At 39.9% G+C, this 24,332-nt stretch overlaps 1 protein-coding gene across 1 annotated transcript in view; it reads right to left on the bottom strand.

The window, feature by feature from the left end:
• LOC133403676 (voltage-dependent T-type calcium channel subunit alpha-1I-like) overlaps positions 1–24,332 on the bottom strand; it is a 91,780-nt gene that overhangs the window by 62,335 nt on the left and 5,113 nt on the right. Inside the window, exons 3-6 of the mRNA XM_061678796.1 lie at positions 13,900–13,997; positions 7,071–7,230; positions 5,670–6,012; positions 5,508–5,600 (exon numbers count right to left, since the gene is read on the bottom strand). Coding sequence (XP_061534780.1) covers positions 5,508–5,600; positions 5,670–6,012; positions 7,071–7,230; positions 13,900–13,997 — 694 coding nt within the window. The remainder of the gene's footprint in view (positions 1–5,507; positions 5,601–5,669; positions 6,013–7,070; positions 7,231–13,899; positions 13,998–24,332) is intronic.

The following is a 24,332-nucleotide window of genomic DNA, read 5'->3' as shown; positions in this document are numbered from 1 at the left end:
CCCCCCCTCCCCACCTTTTAGCAGCCTGAAAGTTTTGTGCTAACGCTGACGGCTATTTGAACTGTTCATAATTCCCTCCATCTTGTCTAAGGTCCCAGTTTCAGCTGAAGAAAAACAGCCCCATGATGCTTCCATCACCACGCTTCAATTTTGGTGATGAGCAGTGCTGTGTTTCCCCCAAACATACCTTTTGCAGTTGTCACCAAACAGTTCAACCATGATTTTGGCAATAAATAAAACACATGCTAATTATGATAAGAACTAAACTAACAAAGCAACACTTCAAACGTTTAACTGAGAAATCAATCCTAATGCCAAAATTTGATTTTAAAGTTTATCAAACAGGGACGTTTAGCAGGGTGACTGTAAAAATTGAATTACTGTTGTGTGCGTGTGCCCACAACCTGATGAATACACACACACACACAAACACACACCGATGAATCTACTGGTGTTTGCTTGGCCTCAGCCGTGTTACGATAAATATGGTGTGTCATAGCGAAGGCTTCTGGGACCTGCTGACTGCTCTCAGCGAGTCAATCAAGAGAAAGTGAGAAAAAGGAAGTAAAAGCACAGCGAGACCAAATGAAATAAAAAAAATAAAAAAAAGTGTTGCCGCCAATCTGCTTTCAAAACACACGCTTTTTATCCTACTGAATTTTAAAAACATTTAATCTGGTAATCTAAAATAATGACATTATCTGGTGATATTACAAATATTTATTCTTGTAAAATGACAATATTTTGCTCAAAGATTAAAATTTAATCACACAAAATTATTTTTTCATACTATTACAAGTAGGTTTTTTTAACTAATTATTTCACCGTAAAATTAGGACTTTATTCCCATACAAATATTAGCATTTTTTTGGTTACATTATGACTGAATTTAACGTGAACAAACATCCTGAAAAACTATGAACTTTTTTTTTGATATTGATATTTTTTTTGACAATTATATTATTGTCGTATCATTGTGATTTGCCCTATTACAATTTAATCTTGTAAATTGAAAACATTATTTGTTAAAATTATGACTTTATTGCCATACAATTATTACATTTTTTGTAATATAATGACTGAATTTAATTTATTGAAATTTAATTTAATTCTCACCCAAGACTGATTAGAATACAGTAAGTGATAGAGAATGCATGGATGGATCATATTGAAGAGCAACTTAATTAAAATAAAAAATACTGTACAATTAATAAATATAAAAAAATACAAATATTAATGAGAAAATACAAAATATGCAAAAAACAAACTAAATTAAATTCTGAAAACACATGAAATAAAATAACCTCTAACTCCAATCAGAAAGGCAAACCTAAAGACGACAGTATATAATGAACAGTAGCCAAGTGGTTGTCATATTAGCGTGCTGTCTGTTGGTTAGTTTCAAGTGCGTCAAATCAAGTGGGTTTAGCAATCCCATAATTCTTGTGGTAGAACATGTTGAGGGAATCATTTTCTGCTTGTTAAACATTTATTCCACATGCTTCTCATGCAAAGCTTTTAATTATACACGCTGCCTGTTGACTAAATGCCAGCACACTACAACCAATGTGCAGTGTTTTTACATCATGATTGATATTTCTCTTTACAACCTGACAGTGGAATGTTTAAAAATCTATCCATCCATCCATCTCACCTATGACCCTGATCAAAAAAATGAATGGAAAAAATAAAACATCAACATAATTAAATTAATATTATTACTAAATTAAATACAATTAAGTATTATTTAATAACATTAAATTAAATAACCTCTTACCCCAAACAGGGTGGCCAGTTGAAAGTGGACTGATGGATAAAATAAAATACCAAAAAAAACTAAAATTGAAAACAATTACAAAGATTGAAATTACACCGGCTGAAATAAGTATTTAACACATCACCATTTTTCTCACAAAATATATTTCCACAGATGCCATTGACATGAACTTTTCATCACATGCTGGGAACAACCGAAGTAATCCATACATGCAAAGAAAGTAGAACAAATAAGATCAGAAATTAAGTTGTGTGTAATAATGTGAAATGACACAGGGAAAAAGTATTGAACACATGAAGAAAGGAAGGCGCAAAAAGGTATGTAAAGCCAAGACAACACCTAAAATCTATCAATAATGAAACAGCAATCCAGTCCCTTGTCAGTGCAAATGAATACCAGCTGTTTCAGTCTTAATTGATGGCCTACAAAAAGGTCTCTTTGCCAAGGTGTGAGTCAAGACACATCTCATGATGGATAAGAGCAAAGAGCTGTCTCAAGACCATCGCAAAGTAATCGTTGCAAAACATAACGATGGCGTTGGTTACAGGCGCATATCTAAGCTTCTGAACGTTCCAGTGAGCATGGCTGGGGCCATAATACGTAGGTGGAAAGCCAATCATACCACCATAAATTTGCCTCGATCAGGTGCTGCTCGCAAGATTTCTTATAGAGGAGTGCAAAGAATAATCAGTAGAGTTGTCCAAGAGCCAAGGACCACCTGTGGAGAGCTTCAAAAAGACCTGGAATTGGCAGGTACTGTTGTCACAAGGAAAACAGTAATGTACTCTATCGTCATAGCCTGTATGTGCGCTCACCACGCAAGACCCCATTGCTGAAAAAAAAAACATTTTAAAGTTTGCTTAACTACATTTGGACAAGCCAGTTATATACTGGGAGAATATAGTCTGGTTGTATGAGAGCAAAATTGAACTCTTTGGATGCCATAACGCAAACCACATTTGAGAGAAATGGCCCTGCACATCACCCTAAAAACATGGGGACATGACATGATGGTGTGGAGCTGCTTTTCAGCAAATGGTACTGGTAAACTTTACATTATTGAAGGAAGGATGAATGGGCAAATGTACTGTGACATTCTTGACAAAAATGTACTGCCATCTACGAGGATGATGAAAATGAAACGAGGGTGGACATTTCAGCAGGATAATGATCCAAAAAATACTGCCCAGGAAACTCCCAATTGGTTTCAAAGGGGGATACTGCTTCAAGGGCCCAGCCAATTACCTGACTTGAATCCAATTGAAACTCAAGGTCCATAAAAGAAGCCCACGGAACCTTCAAGATTTGAAGACTGCTTTCGTGGAGGAATGGGCCAAAATCACACCCGAGCAATGCATGTGACTAGTTTCTCCATTCTTGAACCTGTCATTGCGAACAAAGGCTTTTGAACAAAGTATTAAATAAATACCAGTTGCTGTGTTCAGTACTTATTATTATTACACATAGTAACTTAATTTCTGAGCTCATTTTTCTACTTTGTTTGTATGTATGGATTACTTGGGTTGTTCCCAACATTTGGTGAAATTTTCATGTCAGTAGCACCTTTGGAAATATAGTTTGTGAGAAAAATGGTGACGTGTTAAATACTTCTGTAATTAAAAAAATGAAACAAACATTCACAACTTGGAATTGTACAAATTTGGCTGGACCTTACTTGTAGTTTAGTGTTGTTCTTTTTCGCTTTCCACCTGCTGTGGGTCTCTCGATTATTTTATCCACTTTGTGTATTTTCCAGTGTGATTATGCTGAGTGAGCTGACCGCACTGCACCCTTTACATTTGCCCAGAGACCAAACGCCTGCCGAACTCTTTAATTGCTTTTAGCGGCGTAATCGGATCAGGGCTTTCTAACTATCCCCACAGTTGCACGGTGAATACGAGCCTCCTTGTTTTCACTTAATAGTGGCGTAAAGCAGCGTATACGGGACATTAATCAAAGGGATCAACTCGCGATTAAAGGCGATTAGCCGGCTGGTCGTCCTGTGGCATTCTTTCATATTAACACATCCGCTGTAAGATCAAACACGTGAATGAATCCCATTGGTTCATCTCCTTCGCTCCATGGATCCTTCATCACACGTCTTCATCATTCTCTGTGCTTTCATCTCCCACCACCACCTTCCTTCCATTTTCCAGGCCATTTCATCTTTTTCCCCAGCATTCCCAACAAGCCGTGAAGCCACCAGTTTCATTTCCATGCTTCCTACGTTGGCCTGCTCCTCCCTACTCATCAGGAAGACACCTATAGATTATGTACAACCTATGCATATATATTACAAGTCATTATAGTGAGGATTGCAGAGGATCTGTGGTGGATGTGGCCATACATTTATGTGAGTGAGTGAGTCAGTCAGTGGTCGGTCGGTCGGTCGGTCGGTCAGAGAGTCTTAATCCGATGAGGAGAGTTAGAATCATTAGTTTTGTTAGCTGAGTTAGAGCAGAAAGTGTAGTTAACAGAGTTAGCAAAGTTAGTAGTGAGTTGAGTTAGAATAGTTAGTGTTATTAGCTGAAGAGAATGTGTTAAATGAGTTAGAGGACTTTGTAGAGTTAGTGATATAGTTGTGCTAGAATAGTTAGCAGAGTTAGTCATATTTACTGAGTTAGAGGAGTTAGCAGACTTAGAGTTTGCAGAGTTACTGGAGGTGGTCAGTGGTGTTAGGAGTGTAGGCTGATTTAGGAGTTAGAGGAATTTGAAGAGTTAGTGGTGTTCGTCAAAACAGAGGAGTCAGTAGAGTAGATTTAGAGAGAGAGAGGTGTTAGTGGAGTCATAGCATTTAGCAGATTGAACACAGTTCTATAGAATAGTAGGGTTAGATGATTTAGATTAGTTATCGGAGTTAATTATCTCAAAAGACTGCATTTATCCACATTAAAAGCAAGTATATTTCATCGATGAATAAGTTAGCAGACTTACATGAGTTAGTGGAGACAGAGGAGTTAGTGAACTTAGAGAAGTTTGTGGTGTTAGCAGAGTTAGTATAGTTATTGGATATAGATGAGTTTGCAATGTTAGAGAAGCTAATAGAGTTAGTGGAGTTAGAAAGTAGGAGAGTTACTTGAGTTAGAATATTTAGTGAAGTTAATGGTGTTCGCTGCATTGGAGGAGTTGGTAGTTTGTGGAATCAAATGAGTTAGCAGTTATAGGAGTTATTATTATTGAAAGAGTAGATTTGTGTGTGTCAGAAAAGCAAGTATAGATGGAATAGTAAAGTTGGAAGAGCGAGATGAGTTTGAAGAGGTAAAGATGCTAGATGAGAGAGAAATTAGTAGAGTTAGAGGGTTGCAGGAGTTAACGTACTAAAGTTAAAACAGTGAAATGAGATAAGTCTTAAGAGTTAAAAGTATAAGTAGAGTGAGAACAGTTAGATGAGTTACAACGGTTAGATGACTCGACAGAGATAGCACAGTTAGAGGTGATATGCGTTAGATGATTTTAAGAACTTACATTCATTAAAAGAGTTAGCCGAACCAGATGTTTCTGAAGTTAGAAACTTAAAGAAATTAACAGAGTGGCAGTGAGAAGTGACGGACAGAGGATTAGGAGCAAACTGGACTTAAAACCTTTAACAGAACTGAACCTTTTGACCATGTTTCACACACGTATAGCATTGTCCTAACATGAGTTACTTTTAAGGCTTCAATTACAGACAGCTAACATAATAAAGTCGATGACACATGAGAGCAGGTAGTTAGTTGTTGTCTGGACTCACAATTATTAGTAGGATAAAGTAGATGAAGTTGTAGAAGGAATGCGCATCCATCACATAGTACATGATCTCGACCCAGCCCTCCAGCGTGATCACCTGCACACATACATCAGCGCACATGAACACTTCCATTAACAAAACAATCACCGACAAGCGTGTTGGTACCTGGAAGATGACGATCCAGGCGTAAGCAATGTTGTCGAAATTGATGGCTCCTTTGTGCGGGTTGCTGAATCCGGTGTGACACCTGGTGTAGTACTGGTTCCAGTTGACGCACAGGCCCGATGCCCCGGCGCTGCCGTTTTGCCGCGGCTCCACGTCCAGGCCCAGCGAGCGGCGGTAGAGCACGTCGTCTTTGTCCAGGCAGCACGTGCGACCTCCCTCGCGCCGCGCCGGCATGTCCCGGCACGACATAATGCCGTTGTCCACCGGCAGGGAACAGATGAACGGACGCTCGTCGTCCTCGTCCGCCATGTAGTACGGACGCGGAAGGCGGATGCCTGTCGTCCTGAGAGAGAGCGGGCACCCACACAAACATGATTTATGCCTGGTACAGACACAAGGATTTCTCAAATCTTGAAGATTACTGTTTCTGTTGTCCACAAATGCAGATTAAAAAATAATCTGGCATTTAACAGTTTTGGTTGTACTGTGTGTGGTGTGCTGCGATAATCTCAACACAAAACACCACACAGAAATAATCTGTTCCACGACGAATGTAGAAACAAGTGCTCCAATGCACAAATCTCACGTGACCACACGTGAGCTAACTAAAAACGAAGAAGAAACACACACTGGATAATTTACGCCAATGTATGGCGATGTTGTCAATGAAGACTTGTTGCTGTCTGGTGAACCCGCTTTTATAAAAAAAAAAAAAAAAAAAACGACATTTGGCAGGACATGTTTTTTTTTTTTTTTTGGTGGCTCCTTCCTTGTGTCTAATTCAGGTGACATGAATAAGTCTTAAGAAGCCATGACTGAAAAGAGTTCGTTTTTGGATTGAAGTGACCATTTTAACCTTAGTCTGGTCATTTTTCAAGGGTGTTCTTCAAAAAGACACAGACTGTTTCACTTGGCAACATGAAATTTGGTAGATAAATTGGCTTAGAGTAGCACCCCGCAGACTTGTTGAAAATTTAGTCCAAGTAGGAAATTTTCCCCAGCAACATACATTTTGGTAGATATGGCTATCATGAGTACACTCACAAAAAGTGTCAAAAGTCTTGCCTAAACAGTAACAGGAAGATGGCCAATTTGGATTGAAGCGACCATTTTAACATCAGTCTGGTCATTTGTCCGGGTTCTACTAAATTTAAATTACGTATCGGTACTAGACTGACATACAACACTAAAATGCAAACCATTTGTGTTTTCTTCATTGGTCTTGCATTTCCATAAAACGACTGACAAGACGCTGGACACTGTGCGGGTGTGTGTGCGCATCGATGCACGTGTGTGTGTGTACACTGAATGAAGTCATGTGGGTCAGGGTGGTACATTATTGCTCTAAAATCACCAAATTGATTGCCATGGCAACACACAAAAACACACACACAGACTCACAGCGTGAAATTCTCCTCCGGGTAGCAGCGGTTTCTCAGCAGCCCCGCCCACAACTGCACGCCGATGATGCCGAAGATGAAGAAGACGAAGAAGCACAGCAACAGCACGTTACCCAACATGGGCAGCGTGTCCAGCAGCAGGTTGACGAGGATGCGCATGCCTACGTAACACAACACATTCGCACATCTTCATGAGTAGACCCACAAAAAAAAAAAGGGTCAAAAAGCCTTGTCTGTAGTGACACAGGAATTCTGCCATTTTGCTATGAAGCAACCATTTTAGGGTCATTTCCAAGTGAACTTCAAAATTAAACGTCTCCTCGAAATGTAATCCATTTGTGACCAGTGCTCTTACTAGATGGATGGACACTAAATTGCAAAAATAAAACGAGTATTTTTTTATTTTTTTTTTGTCATTGTTTTCGACCAGAGCCTCCACCGAAAAAAATTCTCAACAAGCCATGTAAGAAAAAAAACAAGGGAAGTCTGCCATTTTTGTTCAAAGTAAACATTTTAAGGTCATTTTGGCTTTTTCGCCAGCGTAACCATCAAAAACTGGCTTGGCAGCACACTGCAAACTTTTAGAAAATTCAGCCCCAGATGGCAGTTTGTCCCAGCAAAATAAAATTTGGTAGACATGTCTATCATGAGTAGAACCACAAAAAAACTCTCAAAAAGCCATGCCCAGGAAGACAGAAATTGTTCCATTTTTGTCCAAAACGAATTTCATTTTGGCTATTTTTACATATTATCACTCAAAGATGAACCCCTTTGAACCACATATGCAACCCCAATTCCAATGAAGTTGGGACGTTTATGTTAAACATCAATAAAAACAGAATACAATGATTTGCGAATCATGTTCAACCTATATTTAATTGAATACACTACAAAGACAATATATTTAATGTTCAAACTGATAAACTTGATTGTTTTCAGCAAATAATCATTAACTTAGAATTTTATGGCTGCAACATGTTTCAAAAAAAGTTGGGACAGGGTCATGTTTACCACTGTGTTACATCACCTTTTCTTTTAACAACATTCAATAAACGTTTGGGAACTGAGGACACTAATTGTTGAAGCTTTGTAGGTGGAATTCTTTCCCATTCTTGCTTGATGTACAGCTTCAGCTGTTCAACAGTCAGGGGTCTCCGTTGTCGTATTTTACGCTTCATAATGCGGCACGCATTTTCAATGGGAGACAAGTCTGGACTGCAGGCAGGCCAGTCTAATTCCCGCACTCTTTTACTACAAAGCCACACTGTTGTAACACGTGCAGAATGTGGTTTGGCATTGTCTTGCTGAAATAAGCAGGGGCGTCCATGAAAAAGACGTTGCTTGGATGGCAGCATATGTTTCTCCAAAAGCTGTATGTACCTTTCAGCATTAAATGGTGCCTTCACAGGCGTGTAAGTTACCAGTGGCACTAACACAGCACCATACCATCACAGATGCTGGCTTTTGAACTTTTCATCCATAACAGTCAGGATAGTTCTTTTCCTCTTTTCCTCTTCCTCAATTTGAAATGTGGACTCGTCGGAGCACAGAACACTTTTCCACTTTGCATCAGTCCATCTTAGATGAGCTCGGGCCCAGAGAAGCCGGCGGTGTTTCTGAGTGTTGTTGATTAATGGCTTTTGCTTTGCATAGTAGAGTTTCAAGTTGCACTTTCGGATGTAGCGCTGAGCTGTATTTACTGACATTGGTTTTCTGAAGTGTTCCTGAGCCCATGTGGTGATATCCTTTACACATTGATGTCGGTTTTTGATGCAGTGCCACTTGAGGGATCAAAGGTCACGGGCATTCAATGTTGGTTTTCGGCCTTGCCGCTTCCATGCAGTGATTTCTCCAGATTCTCTGAACCTTTTGATATTATGGACCATAGATGATGAAATCCCTCAAATCCTTGCAATTGTATGTTGAGGAACATTGTCCATAAACTGTTCAACTATTTTCTTACACACTTGTTCACAAAGAGGTGAACCTCGCCCCTTCTTTGCTTGTGAATGACTGAGCAATTCAGGTACACTCCTTTTATACCCAATCATGGCGCCCACCTGTTCCCAATTAGCCTGTTCACCTGTAGGATGTTCCAAACAGGTGTTTGATGCGCATTCCTCATCTTTCTCAGTCTTTTAGGCCACCTGTCCCAGCTTTTTTGGAACGTGTTGCAGCCATAAAATTCTAAGTTAATGATTATTTGCTAAAAACAAGGTTTATCAGTTTGAACATTAAATATCTTGTCTTTGTAGGGTATCCAATTAAATATAGGTTGAACATGATTTGCAAATCATTGTATTATGTTTTTATTTATGTTTAACACAACGTCCCAATTTCATTGGAATTGGAGTTGTACTTGACAGATGGATGAGCCTCAATTGCAAAACATTTGAGTTTTCTTCATTGTAGGTGAGCGGCCCAAAACGGAAATTTTTTAATTAATGTAGTCTGCCATTTCCATACATGTCCTATATTATCATAATTATCTGATCAATCTCCAATCTCCTCGTTAACTGTGATTTGACGGTCCATTACTTTGCTTCTGAGATCCTCCAGAGAAACCAAACCAGCTTCCATATGCACGATAATCGGATAAATTAGGCATTTAACTGACTAATCAGCGCTAATGGGCACACACAGGCCAAGTGATGGAGCTGAAGAGGCAGAGGAAGCCTGAATTTAATATTTGAGTGATTTATTCTTTGAAAAATGGGTGAGGGACGTGACCTTCTTCTCGTGAAAGTTTCTTTTCAATAAGCAATGAGTGATATGATTCATGAATGCACTCGCTGATGAGAGTCACCATACAACGATCGTATTTATACATAAAGTAAAATGAATTAACATGAAGATGCCACGTGCATTTTAAACAGAGGACCCCACATAAAATAAAATGCATTTTAATATAATTCATTGAATTAGTAGTTGTAAAATTAAAAAGCTGTTATTTTATTGCAATTAATTAAATATAAAATAATAAAAACACGCTACCATAAGTTGTTTTGAACATAACCCCACCCAAGTAAAAAACAAATAAATTACATAAAATTCAATTAAATGCAATTATATAAAATTGGAATTAACCAAATTAAATAACTGCATAAAGTAAGCTATTAGATATTGTGTGTTGAGCATCATCTTCCCGCCAAACTAGATACAATAAACTAAATCAGATTCAATTATTCAAAAAAAAAATGAACAGGAATATAATTAAAATTGGAATTTGATGAATTAGAGAAATATACATTTCTGATTAATAAAATCCTACTAAAAAAAATAAAACAAGCATGTTTTTTTTTTTTAATGTAAATGCCCAAAGCAAATTAAATCAAATTTGGAATGAATCAAATAAATAAGCAACTGTTTAAACCCTAATGTGAAATGAGATTAAAACTATTACAAACCTCAGTGTTATTTAAGTGAGCTCATTCGACAAAACCAAACAAGTAGCTCAGAAGCAGGAAAACAACAATGGGCCGAGGGCCGCTAATATCCCTTCTCCCAAGGGGGATTATGGGTAATGTAGTCAACAGGTCCAAGTGCGTTTAAACCGCAGCCGCTGGGAACTGGTATTGGCCGTCTTCCATTAGCGTCCCCATTAAGCGACTAGCTGAGGGAGCGGACATTATTTTTAATCCGTCAGTGATTATGGGTGCGGTCGGCCAGCCATTGGCCCAGCCGCACCTGCCACCGTGCGCTCGTATCAGTGAAAACCACTGAGCTTGAATCCTCCCCAAAATGAGAGATCTGTGCTAAATCGCCCAGAATACATGCAACGATGGCTTTATTTAATTGACACATGAAGAGCAGTCAAATAGGGCAGCTGAGTGCATAGTTGTATTTTAAAAACCTTGGCTAACGTGATAAAATTGCTAATGACATCATGTCCAAAATTAAACTAGAGAAATTTAATTGAATTCGGTCTAAAAGTGAAAATCTTAGGGGAAATTTTCATTTTCATTTTTAGACCATACTTTCCTTGGCATTTCACTTAAGGACCTGATTTTTGTTAAAGTTTTCATTTTCATATGTGATTTTCCAAAGGTTTTTTATTTTTAGATGTGATTTTTCTTACTTTTGGACCTGATTCTCCTTTACGTGTTTACTTTTCGACCCGATCTTCCTTGTAATTTGCATTTTCCGACAACATTCTCATTGGATTTTTAATTTACTTCTTGAACTGAATTTTTGATTTGTCTGAATTTCCTAAAATGTCAACATGTCAATAACATGTCAACACTAAAACAAGGATGACTAATCAATACGCACATTTCTTCATAATGGTCAAGCGACAGTATACTTTTGAGACAACTCTATATCACAGTGAGTACTTTATTGATATTGAAGCCAATGTTGTGTTCACGCCGACTCTCCCTGTCTTTTTTGTGTTCCGAGCATGAGATAAAGAATGTCATTTCGGGCGAGTTTGAGCCAGGTGTATTAATCAGAAAAGAATCAAAACAGCGCTAAAAATCCCAGCGCCAGTGCATCCCACTGAAGCTCACCACTGTCTGGTGGTAAATGAGAAGCATAAAGAATAAAAGCAATCTGATTGGGAGCTTTGAGTGTCACCGTAAGGCCGATGAAAACCCTTCAGATGAGTTTGGAATGATGTGAAGATTTAGTGTGGATTAGACAAACTCCACACACACGCTTTGATTTGGAAATTCTGCCCTCGAAGCCAGTTTCACTTCGGCATGTCTATCACGAGTACACCCACAAAAATGTCTCGAGAGCCCATCCTGGAAAAGACACAGGAAGTCTCATTTTGGCTTGAAGCAGCCATTCACTTTGGTCATTTTTCTAGGTGTCCTTCAAAGACAAACTCTTCCTACAGATTTAGTTTGATGGCTACTACATTTGAACTACCTAAACTAGACAGATGGACAACCCTACATTGTGAAACATTTTATTTTTGTGTACTATTGCGTATGGATGGGTCACATAGCAGTTATTGTGATGACTTTCCACTGACAAAAAAAAAAATGTCTATAGCGGCCCCAATTTTTTTTTTTTACTATTTATTAAATTTTTTGTTTTTGTTGTTTTTATATACAAAAAAATTATAATAAATAAATCAGCCCCCAAAGCCAGTGTCACTCAGAAGTATGACATTTGGAAAGCATATCTATCATGATTACACCCACAAAATATTCTGCAGAAGCCATGACTGAAAAGACACAGGACGATGTCCATTTTGCTTCGAAGCAGCCATTTGAGGGGATCATTTGGCCTTGTCTGATTACCGTCAAATTTGAACCACATTAACTCGTCAAAATGACACCGATTAGTTGTGGAACATATTAGTTTTCATCATTGTGTGTGGATGCATCATGGCAGAAAAAATTGATGACTCACCCTAAAACGTGACAATCTATTCAGTCAGCTCCACAAGGTTAGAGCGTGGCCAAACATCTGTGATAAAATTGCCATGACAATGACAAAAACACTGGCTAGCTGTCTAGTAAACATTGTTCAAATTTGGCAGATTTCCTGTGTGTTTTAACGCATATCTTCTTGAGACTTTTTTGTGGGTCTACTAATGATATATGAGTACCAAGTGTCATGCTTTTAAGCAAAACTGTCAACGGGAGCTGAATTTTCCAAACACCATTTGTATGAGACACGTGGAAGTGGACGTCAACAGAGTGCATCAACGCAACATTTGATTCCCTCGCCTTCACTCCCAAATGATGGCCTTCAAAATGATTGATGCACATTAGTGTTCCACTAAACTCATTTCCACTGTGAGCTGCACCGAGACAACAAGTTGTCAATATCATCTCCAATTTGTATGCACAACTAGAGGCACGTTTGCCTTCGAGGAGTCACTGGATGTCGATTTAGTCAAAGACAGGTTTGCTGTAGCTTGACGCGATGGCAGAATAATTAAGAACAACAAGGAACAAATGAGGCGTTAAACAATTCTCGATGCAAAATCATCATTGTTGACACACTAAACTGCTCTGCGGCTGAGAAGAGTCCACCGGCGTGTGTTGAGTTACACCGTCATGTGCAACAGGTTAGTACAGCGGAACCTTAGAACCATTTGGATGTCCAACATCCATCAGAACATTAAGGAAAATCAGATCCCCAATATGAAAATGTCAAGGAAAATCATGTCAAAATTAGGAATTCCAAGGAAAGTCTGGTCCGATAGAGAAAATATCAAGCTAAAAGATCTAAAAGTCAACATTTCATGGAAATTCAGGCCTAAGTCACATTGTCAAGGAAAATCTAGTAATCTTCCTCAAGTGTATTGTTTTTCCCATTTTCTGTGTATATACAATTTGTCCGAGGGTGCGAGTGTTGCTAAGAGAAATATGGTAATGACAATGATTTAATATGGTCATTTCCCTGTCACAGAGTGGGATGGGGTACAGAACCATGGATAGCAAACAAGCGGTCTTGTGACGCTGTCCTTGCACCTGAAACAACCATTTGCAATGATGACTTCCAACTCGGCGTCACGACTGGTTAGAGCATCTGCCTCACAGTTCTGAGGACCGGGGTTCAATCCCCGGCCCCGCCTGTGTGGAGTTTGCATGTTCTCCCTGTGCTTGCGTGGGGTTTCTCCGGGCACTCCGGTTTCCTCCCACATCCCAAAAACATGCATTAATTGGAGATTCTAAATTGCCCGTAGGTGTGACTGTGAGTGCGAATGGTCTTTTGTTTGTATGTGCCCTGCGATTGGCTGGCAACCAGTTCAGGGTGTACCCCGCCTTCCTGCCCGATGATAGCTGGGATAGGCTCCAGCACGCCCGCGACCCAAGTGAGGAGAAGTGGCTCAGAAAATGGATGGATGGATTGATGGACTTCCAACTCACTAGGCACTCTGTTGATGGCTTTGAGCGGTCGCAGGACTCGCACCGTCCTGATGGCCGTGAAGTTGAGGTTCTGCAGGTCCAGCGAGTACTCCACCATGCTGAAAGACACAAACACACACGTACACACGATTTCCGTCAACTTTGTTAGTGTTACTTCTTGGCCCGTGGTTACAAACCAATTATCAGGCAGGTAGAAATATGCAAAATTGATGCAGAAAATGTGGAGGAGATGTACAAAGAATATGTAGGCAGAGATAAACACAGTATTTATATAAACACATATATATACACGTATAAAAGAACTATGTAGTACTCAGTTGAGGAGATATTGCATTCAACATTTTGTCACCATTTCGGTTTTTCAGCTTTTTGGGGCGAGGCTAAAGCGGCGCCGTGTGACGCACTTTGAAGTTTGGCATGGGTTACCCCTCCCTCACTATATAAGAACTGAACACCTTCAATCACATCAATGGTTATCTGTTGCAATTGCAACATGCAGTTTTCTAGCAAGCTATGCCTCCAGACTGAAAATGCATCTTCCCTTCAAATAGTCCGCTGGCGTGGCCACTGGAGAGTGCCTCGTTGGCGTTGTTCGAGAGAAAGGCAAAAGAGCGAGGGGCAAGCTGAGCACTGTGTTTCAAATTTAGAAGAAATATTTTTTTCCCTCCTTAAATCTTCCTGATTCACGTTCCCATGCTCCATTAGACTGACGCGCTGTATCTATCAGTTTGCGACCACGTGAAGAAATAGAGGAGGTGAACGTGCATTACTGCTTTAAGTGACCCCACAAGACGAGAAATTTCAGATGAGAGGACAAAGAACCCCGTGAGATGACTGGGTTCAATAAAAGCACGGCAATAAAGCAAGATGGAGGAAGCTTTGGAGATAATTACGGGGCTGCAGACATGATGATGATGAAAAATGCTGAGCTCACGAGGAGGTTGGGTGTCAGAAAATCGCATTACTGAAATTAAAAAGCGAGGAAAATCCAAATGAGGTGGAAAGAGAAAGGAGACATCTCTAAGAACAGCAATGGAAAAAAAAAAAAACGTCAAAACATTCTTTCAGCTTGAACATTTGGAGTGCTCGTATTCACGAAGAATGTTTTGTCGGGCCAGAGTTGAAGCTCGCGGTCAGATGCGCTTCGGCGATCACAGCTTCCGAGGTGACGCCCTCCCGATTACGACAAAGCAAAATTCCCAGAGCGTAAAACACGAGGTTGGAGTTCATGAGTATGTAGATGCGACACTTTAGCTGTAATCGTACCGGACAGTAGCAAAAAGAAGCCACAGCATCATCAGCTTACACTACGCAAGGAAGGGCGACTTTCACTGTATTCTGTATGATTATATGTAGAATTTCAAGAGTAACACTTGAATTCCACTAATAGAACATAACCACAACCATAATATCACACTAATTACAATTTGATTACATCATGCACCCTTACACATGCAAACTGACTGCCTCCTACACGATTTCATTTCATTGCATACAGTATACAGCAGCTACAAGTTCACTGAATCATGTAAGATTAAACAATTTCATTGCCAGAATTTAGGGTGGCCTGTCCGTTTTAGTTTAGTTTTTAGATTAAACTGCAACTGCAATTTCTCTGCATCCTGTAAGATTAAATATACAATTTCACCGCAAGTTGTTAAGAAAATAATAAGAAAATAATTTCACTGCAAGTACTTTAACTTCAATTTCACTGCAAAAATAGGACTATAATTTCACTGCAATCAAGTTGAATCAGTTTCACTGCATTCTGTACAATTGTGCATACAATTTTACGCCATGCTGTACAATTATGCACTGGAAATTTTACAGTTTAATTAGGACTATAATTTCACTGCAAGTTGTTAGAGTGTAATGATTTCACTGCGAGTTAAAACTATGACTACAATTTCACTGCATCTTGTACAATTAGACATACAAATATGAGGCAAATTGTTAATATTATAACAAAATTCACTGCAACCACTCCAAATTGTTGAGATTATTACGACAGCTTGAATCTCATTACAAATTGCAATGGGTATAACGACAATTTTGCTGCATTCTGTACCATTAGACATACCATTTCACTGCAGGTACTTAGAGTTTAACTTCATGACAGTGCAGATTAAGAGTATAACTGAATATAATTAACTGCAGCGGCACGGTTCAGGGTGTACCCCGCCTCCTTCCCGATGATAGCTGGGATAGGCTCCAGCACGCCCGCGACACTAGTAAGGAGAAGCGGCTCGGAAAATGGATGGATGGATAATTCACTGCACATTGTTGGAGTATAACTGCAATTTCACTGCATCCTGTTGGATTGTACAGGACATCATTTCCCTGCATGTACTTAGAAAGTATAACTATAATTTCAGTGCACATTGTAGGAGTAAAACTGCAATTTCACTGCATCCTGTAATATTATATGTATCATTTCACTTTCACAGTTCAATTTAAATTTCACTTAAGAGCTTAACTACAATTTCACCTCAACCTGTATGTGTGTAATTTTCACTGCAAGTTGTCGAAAACATAATATAATTTCACTGCAAATACTTCCGTTTCACTGAAAGTTGTTTTGACTATAGGAGAACAATTACACTGCATGCTGTATGACTATGTAACTTTAATTCCACAGCAATTTACATGTGACCATAACTTAAATTTTACTGCAAGTTGTTAGCTAATAAGACATTTTGTTAACATACAGCTAGGACAGAAAGAGTTGTGCAGCCACCTCAGCTCTCGCCCAGCTTCTATTCTCATCTAATGAGCAGTTCACGGCGTTGACAGGCTGTGTTTTGCTACTTTTAAATACACTTTGTTGTTAACTCTATTTCGGGAGCCAAAATGGAAGTCTAAATGTCGCAGGGCTCAAGTTAAAGCCAATAATTCCAAGACTAGAACTACAACCCCAATTCCAATGAAGTTGGGATGTGATTTGCAAATCATGTTCAACCTATATTTAATTGAATACACTACAAAGACAAGATATTTAATGTTCAAACTAATAAACTTTGTTATTAGAAAATAATCATTAACTTAGTATTTTATCTTTTTATCTTATCTTTGTGGTGTATTCAATTAAATATAGGTTGAGCATGATTTGCAAATCATTGTATTCTGTTTTTATTTATGTTTAACACAACGTCCCAACTTCATTGGAATTGGGGTTGAACAATTTGACTGCATGTTGCAAGACTTCCATCAAGTAGCAAAGTCCAAACCAATCTGCTTTCACGTGAGAGCCTCAAGCCAAAATGTATGTTCAAATATCAAAAAGCTCTTTTCAACATCCACCCATCCATCCATCCATTTTCTGAGCCGCTTCTCCTCACTAAGGTAGTCTATCCCAGCTGTCATCGGGCAGGAGGCGGGGTACACCCTGAACTGGTTGCCAGCCAATCGCAGGGCACATACAAACAAAAGACCATTCGCACTCACAGTCACACCTACGGGCAATTTAGAATCTCCAATTAATGCATGTTTTTGGGATGTGGGAGGAAACCGGAGTGCCCGGAGAAAACCCACGCAGGCACGGGGAGAACATGCAAACTCCACACAGGCGGGGCTGGGGATTGAACCCGGGTCCTCAGAACTGTGAGGCTGACGCTCTAACCAGTCGACCACCGTGCCACCTTCTTTTCAACATGTCCAAATGTAAAAAACAAACAAACAAAAACTGACATGAGAGTCAATTAAAAGAAATAAAGTCCAGATGACTTTTTTCACACCATGAAAAGTTCAGTATCACACATACAGTCTGGTGAATTTTGAAAAGGAGAATTTTTTTCCCCCCTTAAGCAATTAGAAAAACACATCGGGTTGGCCTCTCGAGGGGGTTTCTCACCCCCCTTGTTTACGTTCTCCTCGTCGCAAGTTGGCCCCGCGGAAAATTCTCCTGGGGGCTTCTCGAGCGGAACTCCGGGGCCTTGGGGACTCGCCGCCGGTTTGTGTTCGTGTAACGGGAAGTCGTTATGGGGAAACATCAGGAAGTGAAAATAAAAATATATATAGTTGTTAGAGGAGAACTCCACTGCAGGCTAGAGTAAAACTAACAGTACAACTTCACTGTACTGTGCAAATACAAATAGACACTGCTAGTTGAATGGAGTTAAACCAGAACGAATTCCAATACACGCTATAAGACGAGAGAGAAAAACCCATTTCACTGCATGCAGTTATAGCATGACTAATTTCACGTTAATAGTAAAAAAACAAACCGAGAGAATGATTTATAACTCACTGCGTGTTACTGTAGTAGGCTATATCTGCAACGTCAATTTTACCGCAGGTTCGAGTTAAACCGTCACTGCAGTTTCATCGCATGCTGTATCAGTAAAATCTAACTGCTTTGTCCGTTTCTGTTGAATTATTCAGCCAGGTTAGAAAGTACAAGTAGTTGGCATCCTGACAAATTTGCATCCATTTGGTCTTTTTATAATATGCATTCCGCACATAGACAAACGTAAACATGCATTTTATCATTAGCATCAAATGTTGATGCAATTTTTGTCAACGACAGCATGATTTATGACTACAGAAAAAAAAATTAAGATGGTGAGTCAGGCTACAGGGGGCCCACGCAGCCAGCTATGCAAATAGATACAGTACTTATCATTTAGGCTATCGTGGCAGCCTAATTAAAGCAAATAAACTGAAACGTCAATTAGCAGCTAGTACCAAACGGCCTCATTTTGTGCCAACGCAGCCTGCTAATGGAGACCATTGCATTAATTATTCAAATGAGACGAATGGACGCTGTCTTCACTGTCCCACGAGCATTAAGTCAGAATTAGCTCTTATTTGCCTTTCAGTCTTTGGTAACTTTTCACCTTTTTTAGCGCCTGACTCGACATGTACAACCCCAATTCCAATGAAGTTGGGGCGTTTTGTTAAACATAAATAAAAACAGAATACATCCATCCATCCATTTCAACACCGCTTATCCTGGTTAGGGTCGCGGGACGCTGGAGCCTGTCCCAGCTGGCTTCGGGCGAAAGGCGGAGTCCACCATGAACTGGTCGCCAGTCAGTCGCAGGGCACATATCGACACGGACAACCATTTGCACTCACATTCACACCGTCACTGAGTGGGAACTGAACCCAGTGTACCACTACACCATCAGTGACTAAACAGAACACAATGATTTGCAAATCATGTTGAACCTATATTTAATTGAATACATTAAAAAGACAAGACATTTATTGTTCAAACTAATAAACTATAGTTTTTGGAAAATAATCATTAACTTGGAATTTTATGGCTGCAACACGTTCCAAAAAAAGCTGGGACAGGGTCATGTTTACCACTGTGTTAAATCACCTTTTCTTTTAACAACATTCAATAAACGTTTGGGAGCTGAGGACACTAATTGTTGAAGCTGTGTAAGTGGAATTCTTTCCCATTCTTGCTTGATGTACAGCTTCAGCTGTTCAACAGTCAGGGGTCTCCGTTGTCATATTTTACGCTTCATAATGCGCCACACATTTTCAATGGGAGACAGGTCTGGACTGCAGGCAGGCCAGTCTAGTACCCGCACTGTTTTACTACAAAGCCACGCTGTGGTAACACGTGCAGAATGTGCTTTGGCCTTGTCTTGCTGAAATAAGCAGGGGCGTCCATGAAAAAGACGCTGCCTGGATGGCAGCATATGTTTCTTCAAAACCTGTATGTACCTTTCAGCGTTAATGGTGCCTTCTCATATGTGTAAATTACCCATGCCCTTGGCACTAACACAGTCCCATACCATCACAGATGCTGGCTTTTGAACTCCATAACGTCCATAACAGTCCGGATGGTTCTTTTCCTCTTTGGCCCGGAGGACAGAACGTCCAAAATTTCCAAAAACAATTAGAAATGTGGACTCGTGGGACCACAGAACACTTTTCATCAGTCCATCTTAGATGAGCTCGGGCCCAGAGAAGCTGGCGGCGTTTCTGGGTGTTGTTGATAAATGGCTTTTGCTTTGCATTGTAGAGTTTCAAGTTGCACTTACGGATGCAGCGCCAAACTCTATTTACTGACATTGGTTTTCTGAAGTGTTCCTGAGTCTATGTGGTGATATCCTTTACACATTGATGTCGTTTTTGATGCAGTGCCGCCTGAGGGATTAAAAGTCACGGGCATTCAATGTGATTTTCGGCCTTGCCGCTTCCATGCAGTGATTTCTCCAGATTCTCTGAACCTTTTGATGATATTATGGATCGTAGATGATGAAATCCCTAAATTCCTTGCAATTATAGTTGAGGAACATTGTCCTTAAACTGTTCAACTATTTTCTTACACACTTGTTCACAAAGAGGTGAACCTCGCCCCTTCTTTGCTTGTGAATGACTGAACAATTCAGGGAAGCTCCTTTTATACCCAATCATGCCACCCACCTGTTCCCAATTAGCCTGTTCACCTGTGGGATGTTCCAAACAGGTGTTTGATGAGCATTCCTCAACTTTCTCAGTCTTTTTTGCCACCTGTCCCAGCTTTTTTAGAACGTGTTGCAGCCATAAAATTCTAGGTTCATTTTTATTTGCTAAAAACAAAGTTTATCAGTTTGAACATTTAATATCTTGCCTTTGTAGTGTGTTCAATTAAATATAGGTTGAACATGATTTGCAAATCATTGTATTCTGTTTTAATTTATGTTTAACACAACGTCCCAACTTCATAGGAATCGGGGTTGTAGTTTGTCTTTGACCATCTCTTCCCTTTTGGGCGACGCTCCAGTGTGTGCATGCATGACTGGTTCAGGCAGAGACGTTTCTCATTTAACGCATTCACTGCCAGCTGTTTTCAAAGCAGAGTTCCTCATATTGCCAGCCTTTTTCTCTTTTTTTTTTTACAGCATTTTGACTGATGTTTCAAGAACCACCGAATATTCAATGTACAGTTGTCAATTAACCTACCATGCATGTTTTTGGGATGTGGGAGGAAACCGGAGTGCACATGCAAACTCCACACAGGCGGTCCTCAGAACTGTGAGGCAGACGCTCTAACCAGTCGCCCCCCGTGCTGTCGCATCATATACATGTTATATCAATAACGTGATGGCTCCTCTCATCAGTTATGAAAACAGACACAATGCAAAATAGAAATAAACTACAATGACTGGAAATAATTCAAAATAAAGTCAATGGCATGCATGCACATGTGCAGACCATCACACATCCCAATTTATGCATGGATTGTCTTTATACTCTATGCATTATTTCTAGTCGTTCTATTGATTTCTATTGTACAAGGTAGCAATTATCATCAACAACTGGCGAGAGAAGAAATTGCATTAATTATTTAACAAATACATAACCCAGGTGTGACCCAGTGCCATGGGCTTTTCTTGTACTATATGGATTATTTCTTATCAGGCAAGGTGGCGGTTATTGTGACTAAATGGCATGGAATGATCATATTACAGTAATTTTCTGATATGTCTTCATTGTGCACATGTGTCTGTGCTTGGCTGAGTGTGCTGTGATTTTTTATTTATTTATTTTCCCCCCCAAACTTTCTGGGTTATTTCTTGCTGTTCTGTTTATTTCTATTGTGCTGGTTATCATGAATAATTGGTGACAGGCGCGATCACATTAATTATAGGACATATCCAGTTATGCGCTTGCATGTGACCGTGGCCGTGCCACAGACGGTTTTTTTTTGCAGGATTATTTCCATTCGTTCTGCTCTCAAGCATATACCTGACAAGGTAAAACATCAACAGCGGAACTAATGAGGGTCAAGACGCTTGACATGAAACGACTGGCACGCAGATGCAACGCTGGCTAAGCAGCATTTAATCACTGGCAGCATCTCTCCAGACACTCGCAATTAACTCTGTGATCTCACGCCTCAATCCCACGATTAAACTAATTGAGTATGCATACGCTCAAAAGCTCAAACGCCTGCGCACGCACACACATACACACACACATTCAGGGTGTTGATCTTGCATTCAAGAACATTGGTCAGTTTCACATCCAAAGACCAAACCACACTGGACAACACTCCATTATACTGCATTGCACTGTAGCAGAGATGGGAGTAAGTCACATATGTGCAAGTCACAAACAAGTCTCAAGTCATACCCTTCAAGTCCCAAGCAGGTGCCAAGGCACTGTGGGGAAGAAAAAAAAATAAAAATCATGCTAGTCAAGTCATTACTTGGTTTAAGCAATTCGCAAGTCAAGTCATCCAATCTTGCTCCAGTCGCAATATATATCGGAGTGGTAATAAAAATGTTTTGTGCTAACCAGTCGTGTCGCAACATAATCCTTGAATTCAAATTTTATTATCTTTGGAACGCCTTCCATTGTCAATGCAGACTGTGTCACACTGGAAAGTGCGCAACAACACAGACTTGGTTGCCAAGTTAGCATGAATGACCCTCCCCCCCAAAAAATAAAATAGGATAAAGAATATGCTTGTGGGTATAATTATGGCTGTCTACACATGTTGTAACAACGCTACAAAAAAATGCTACAAAAATGCTATTCGCTAGCCCATCTATGGCGTTTTCCATTATGTTATCATTAAGACAACATAATTCTCTGTATTATGTTTCATTTGAAAGTAAACTGGGTGTGTTATTAAACACTTGAACCCTCTTTTTGGAAAGATTTGTTCACTATGCCAAACTGCTGCTTGTTTTGAAGCGAGGTGAATTGAGTTCACTGCCACCAAACAGCAATCGCATCTTACATTTTTTCCCGCAAGTTAAAGTAAAAAATTGGCCAAATAATTACATAAAATGACACAAATAGAGTTTTGGCAGCAGCCTGCTGTTAATGCGATATGAATTATACTATTTTTAATATTATGTTTGGCAGCATGTCCATATGTGTGTGTACAAACACTGTTGAAAGTCACAACTCTAACTAGAACAGCATGGATGGTTTCAGACCGCCATAAGCATGAGAACAGGCAACCTCCAATGCGTAATGGTATATTTTGTTCAAGCACCGAGGTGCTCCATGTCTCATGAAAATAGGATTATAAAAACCCTAATCCTAAAACACAAACCCTAATAGTAATCCACTATTCCACTAAATTTAAACCCGCTTATGTTTGGAACGCGGAAACGTTCTTTTTTGTGAAAGCTCGTACATTTTTGAGTGGCTGTTCCATCTGTGAGGTTGCGACACCGTTCACTGCAGAACCAGTGGCTAACAGTTGGCCACTCTGAAATCTTATTGGAAAACTCCACACACTGCGAGAAAGTTCAATCCGTTTCGACCTCGTCGCTCGGTGTCTGGCGGGCCTAAGCGTAAAAGTATCATTATCCCTCATTAACCCAGCACTCAAATCTTTTGTTTGAGAATATGTACGAACGGGTTGGTTTGTGTCTGTGAGCCAGCCAACAAAACCAACGTGACAAAACCACACACACCGCAATTAAACGCACACTTACAGTGTTTGTTTGAGTCGAGGGAACACAATCGTGCTTGGCTGGAGAGTCACGCTTGGCGTAATTAAAAATTCTGTTGTGTTTTCAGGGGAAACTCGCACACGCGCACACTCTATTTTCACGTGTACACACTTGCTGCTTCTGCTAATCCCTTTCCCGCAAGCTCGCCAAGTTCCCGGCGGTCTTTTAATTACGCCACCCCTCCTCGCCATTCTGATGAACAGGCTGCATGCAGCGGACTAGCGTGTAATTGGCGGTACCACCTCTACTGTGCCTGCTCGGAAGAGGATATAGAAGATGAGGTCAAGGAGGAAGGGGGGAAACTGTGGGATCAGACCGGATGAAGAAGAAGAAGAAAGATTTTAGCTGGAGGACATTCTCTAGCCTGAGGCCTACAACATTGTGCTGCTGACAAGGGGGCACACTTAGCGGCCATGCTACATCTACACACGACAAAAAATGTGTTTCAAATTTGCTAGCAACCGTAAAAAATCTCTAGAACAAGTTCCTTTGTGAAGGACACCTCGAAAAGGCAAAAATTACTCTAGAATTGCTTTTTTCGAGCTGAAATGGCAGACTTCCTTTGTCTTTTCACGCATGGTTTCTTCAGCCTTTTTTTTCTGGATCTACTCATGCTAGACATGTCCTCCAAATGTCATGCTGCTAAGTGTAACCAGCTTTGTGGGCTGAAATTGCTGTAGAAGTCTACACCAAGCCATAAATGGCCATTTCAATACAATGACAGACTTTGACTTTTCGGGCATGGCTTCTTTTGATTTTTTTTTGATGGGTCTCCAGATATTCTGGGTGGGAACCCCTTAAGAGTTTGGAGTTTGTTAGAGCATGTTTCACGGAGAGTCTATCTTTACTGCCATGCTCCGCCCATAGACAATAACGAGAACTCAAATTATTCACAATTTAGTGTAGCCTATCTATCTTTTATACACTGTTCACATTCAGTAGCAAACAGAAATAAAATCTTTTGGACAGTTTCCTCTGTAAAGGACACTTGGAAATGGCCAACATCACCCTAAAATG

Source organism: Phycodurus eques, chromosome 6 (genome assembly GCF_024500275.1).
Source record: "Phycodurus eques isolate BA_2022a chromosome 6, UOR_Pequ_1.1, whole genome shotgun sequence".
Classification (NCBI taxonomy): Eukaryota; Metazoa; Chordata; class Actinopteri; order Syngnathiformes; family Syngnathidae; genus Phycodurus; species Phycodurus eques.
Note: the sequence above shows the minus strand (reverse complement) of the source record. Positions and strands in the feature narration are given on the sequence as shown.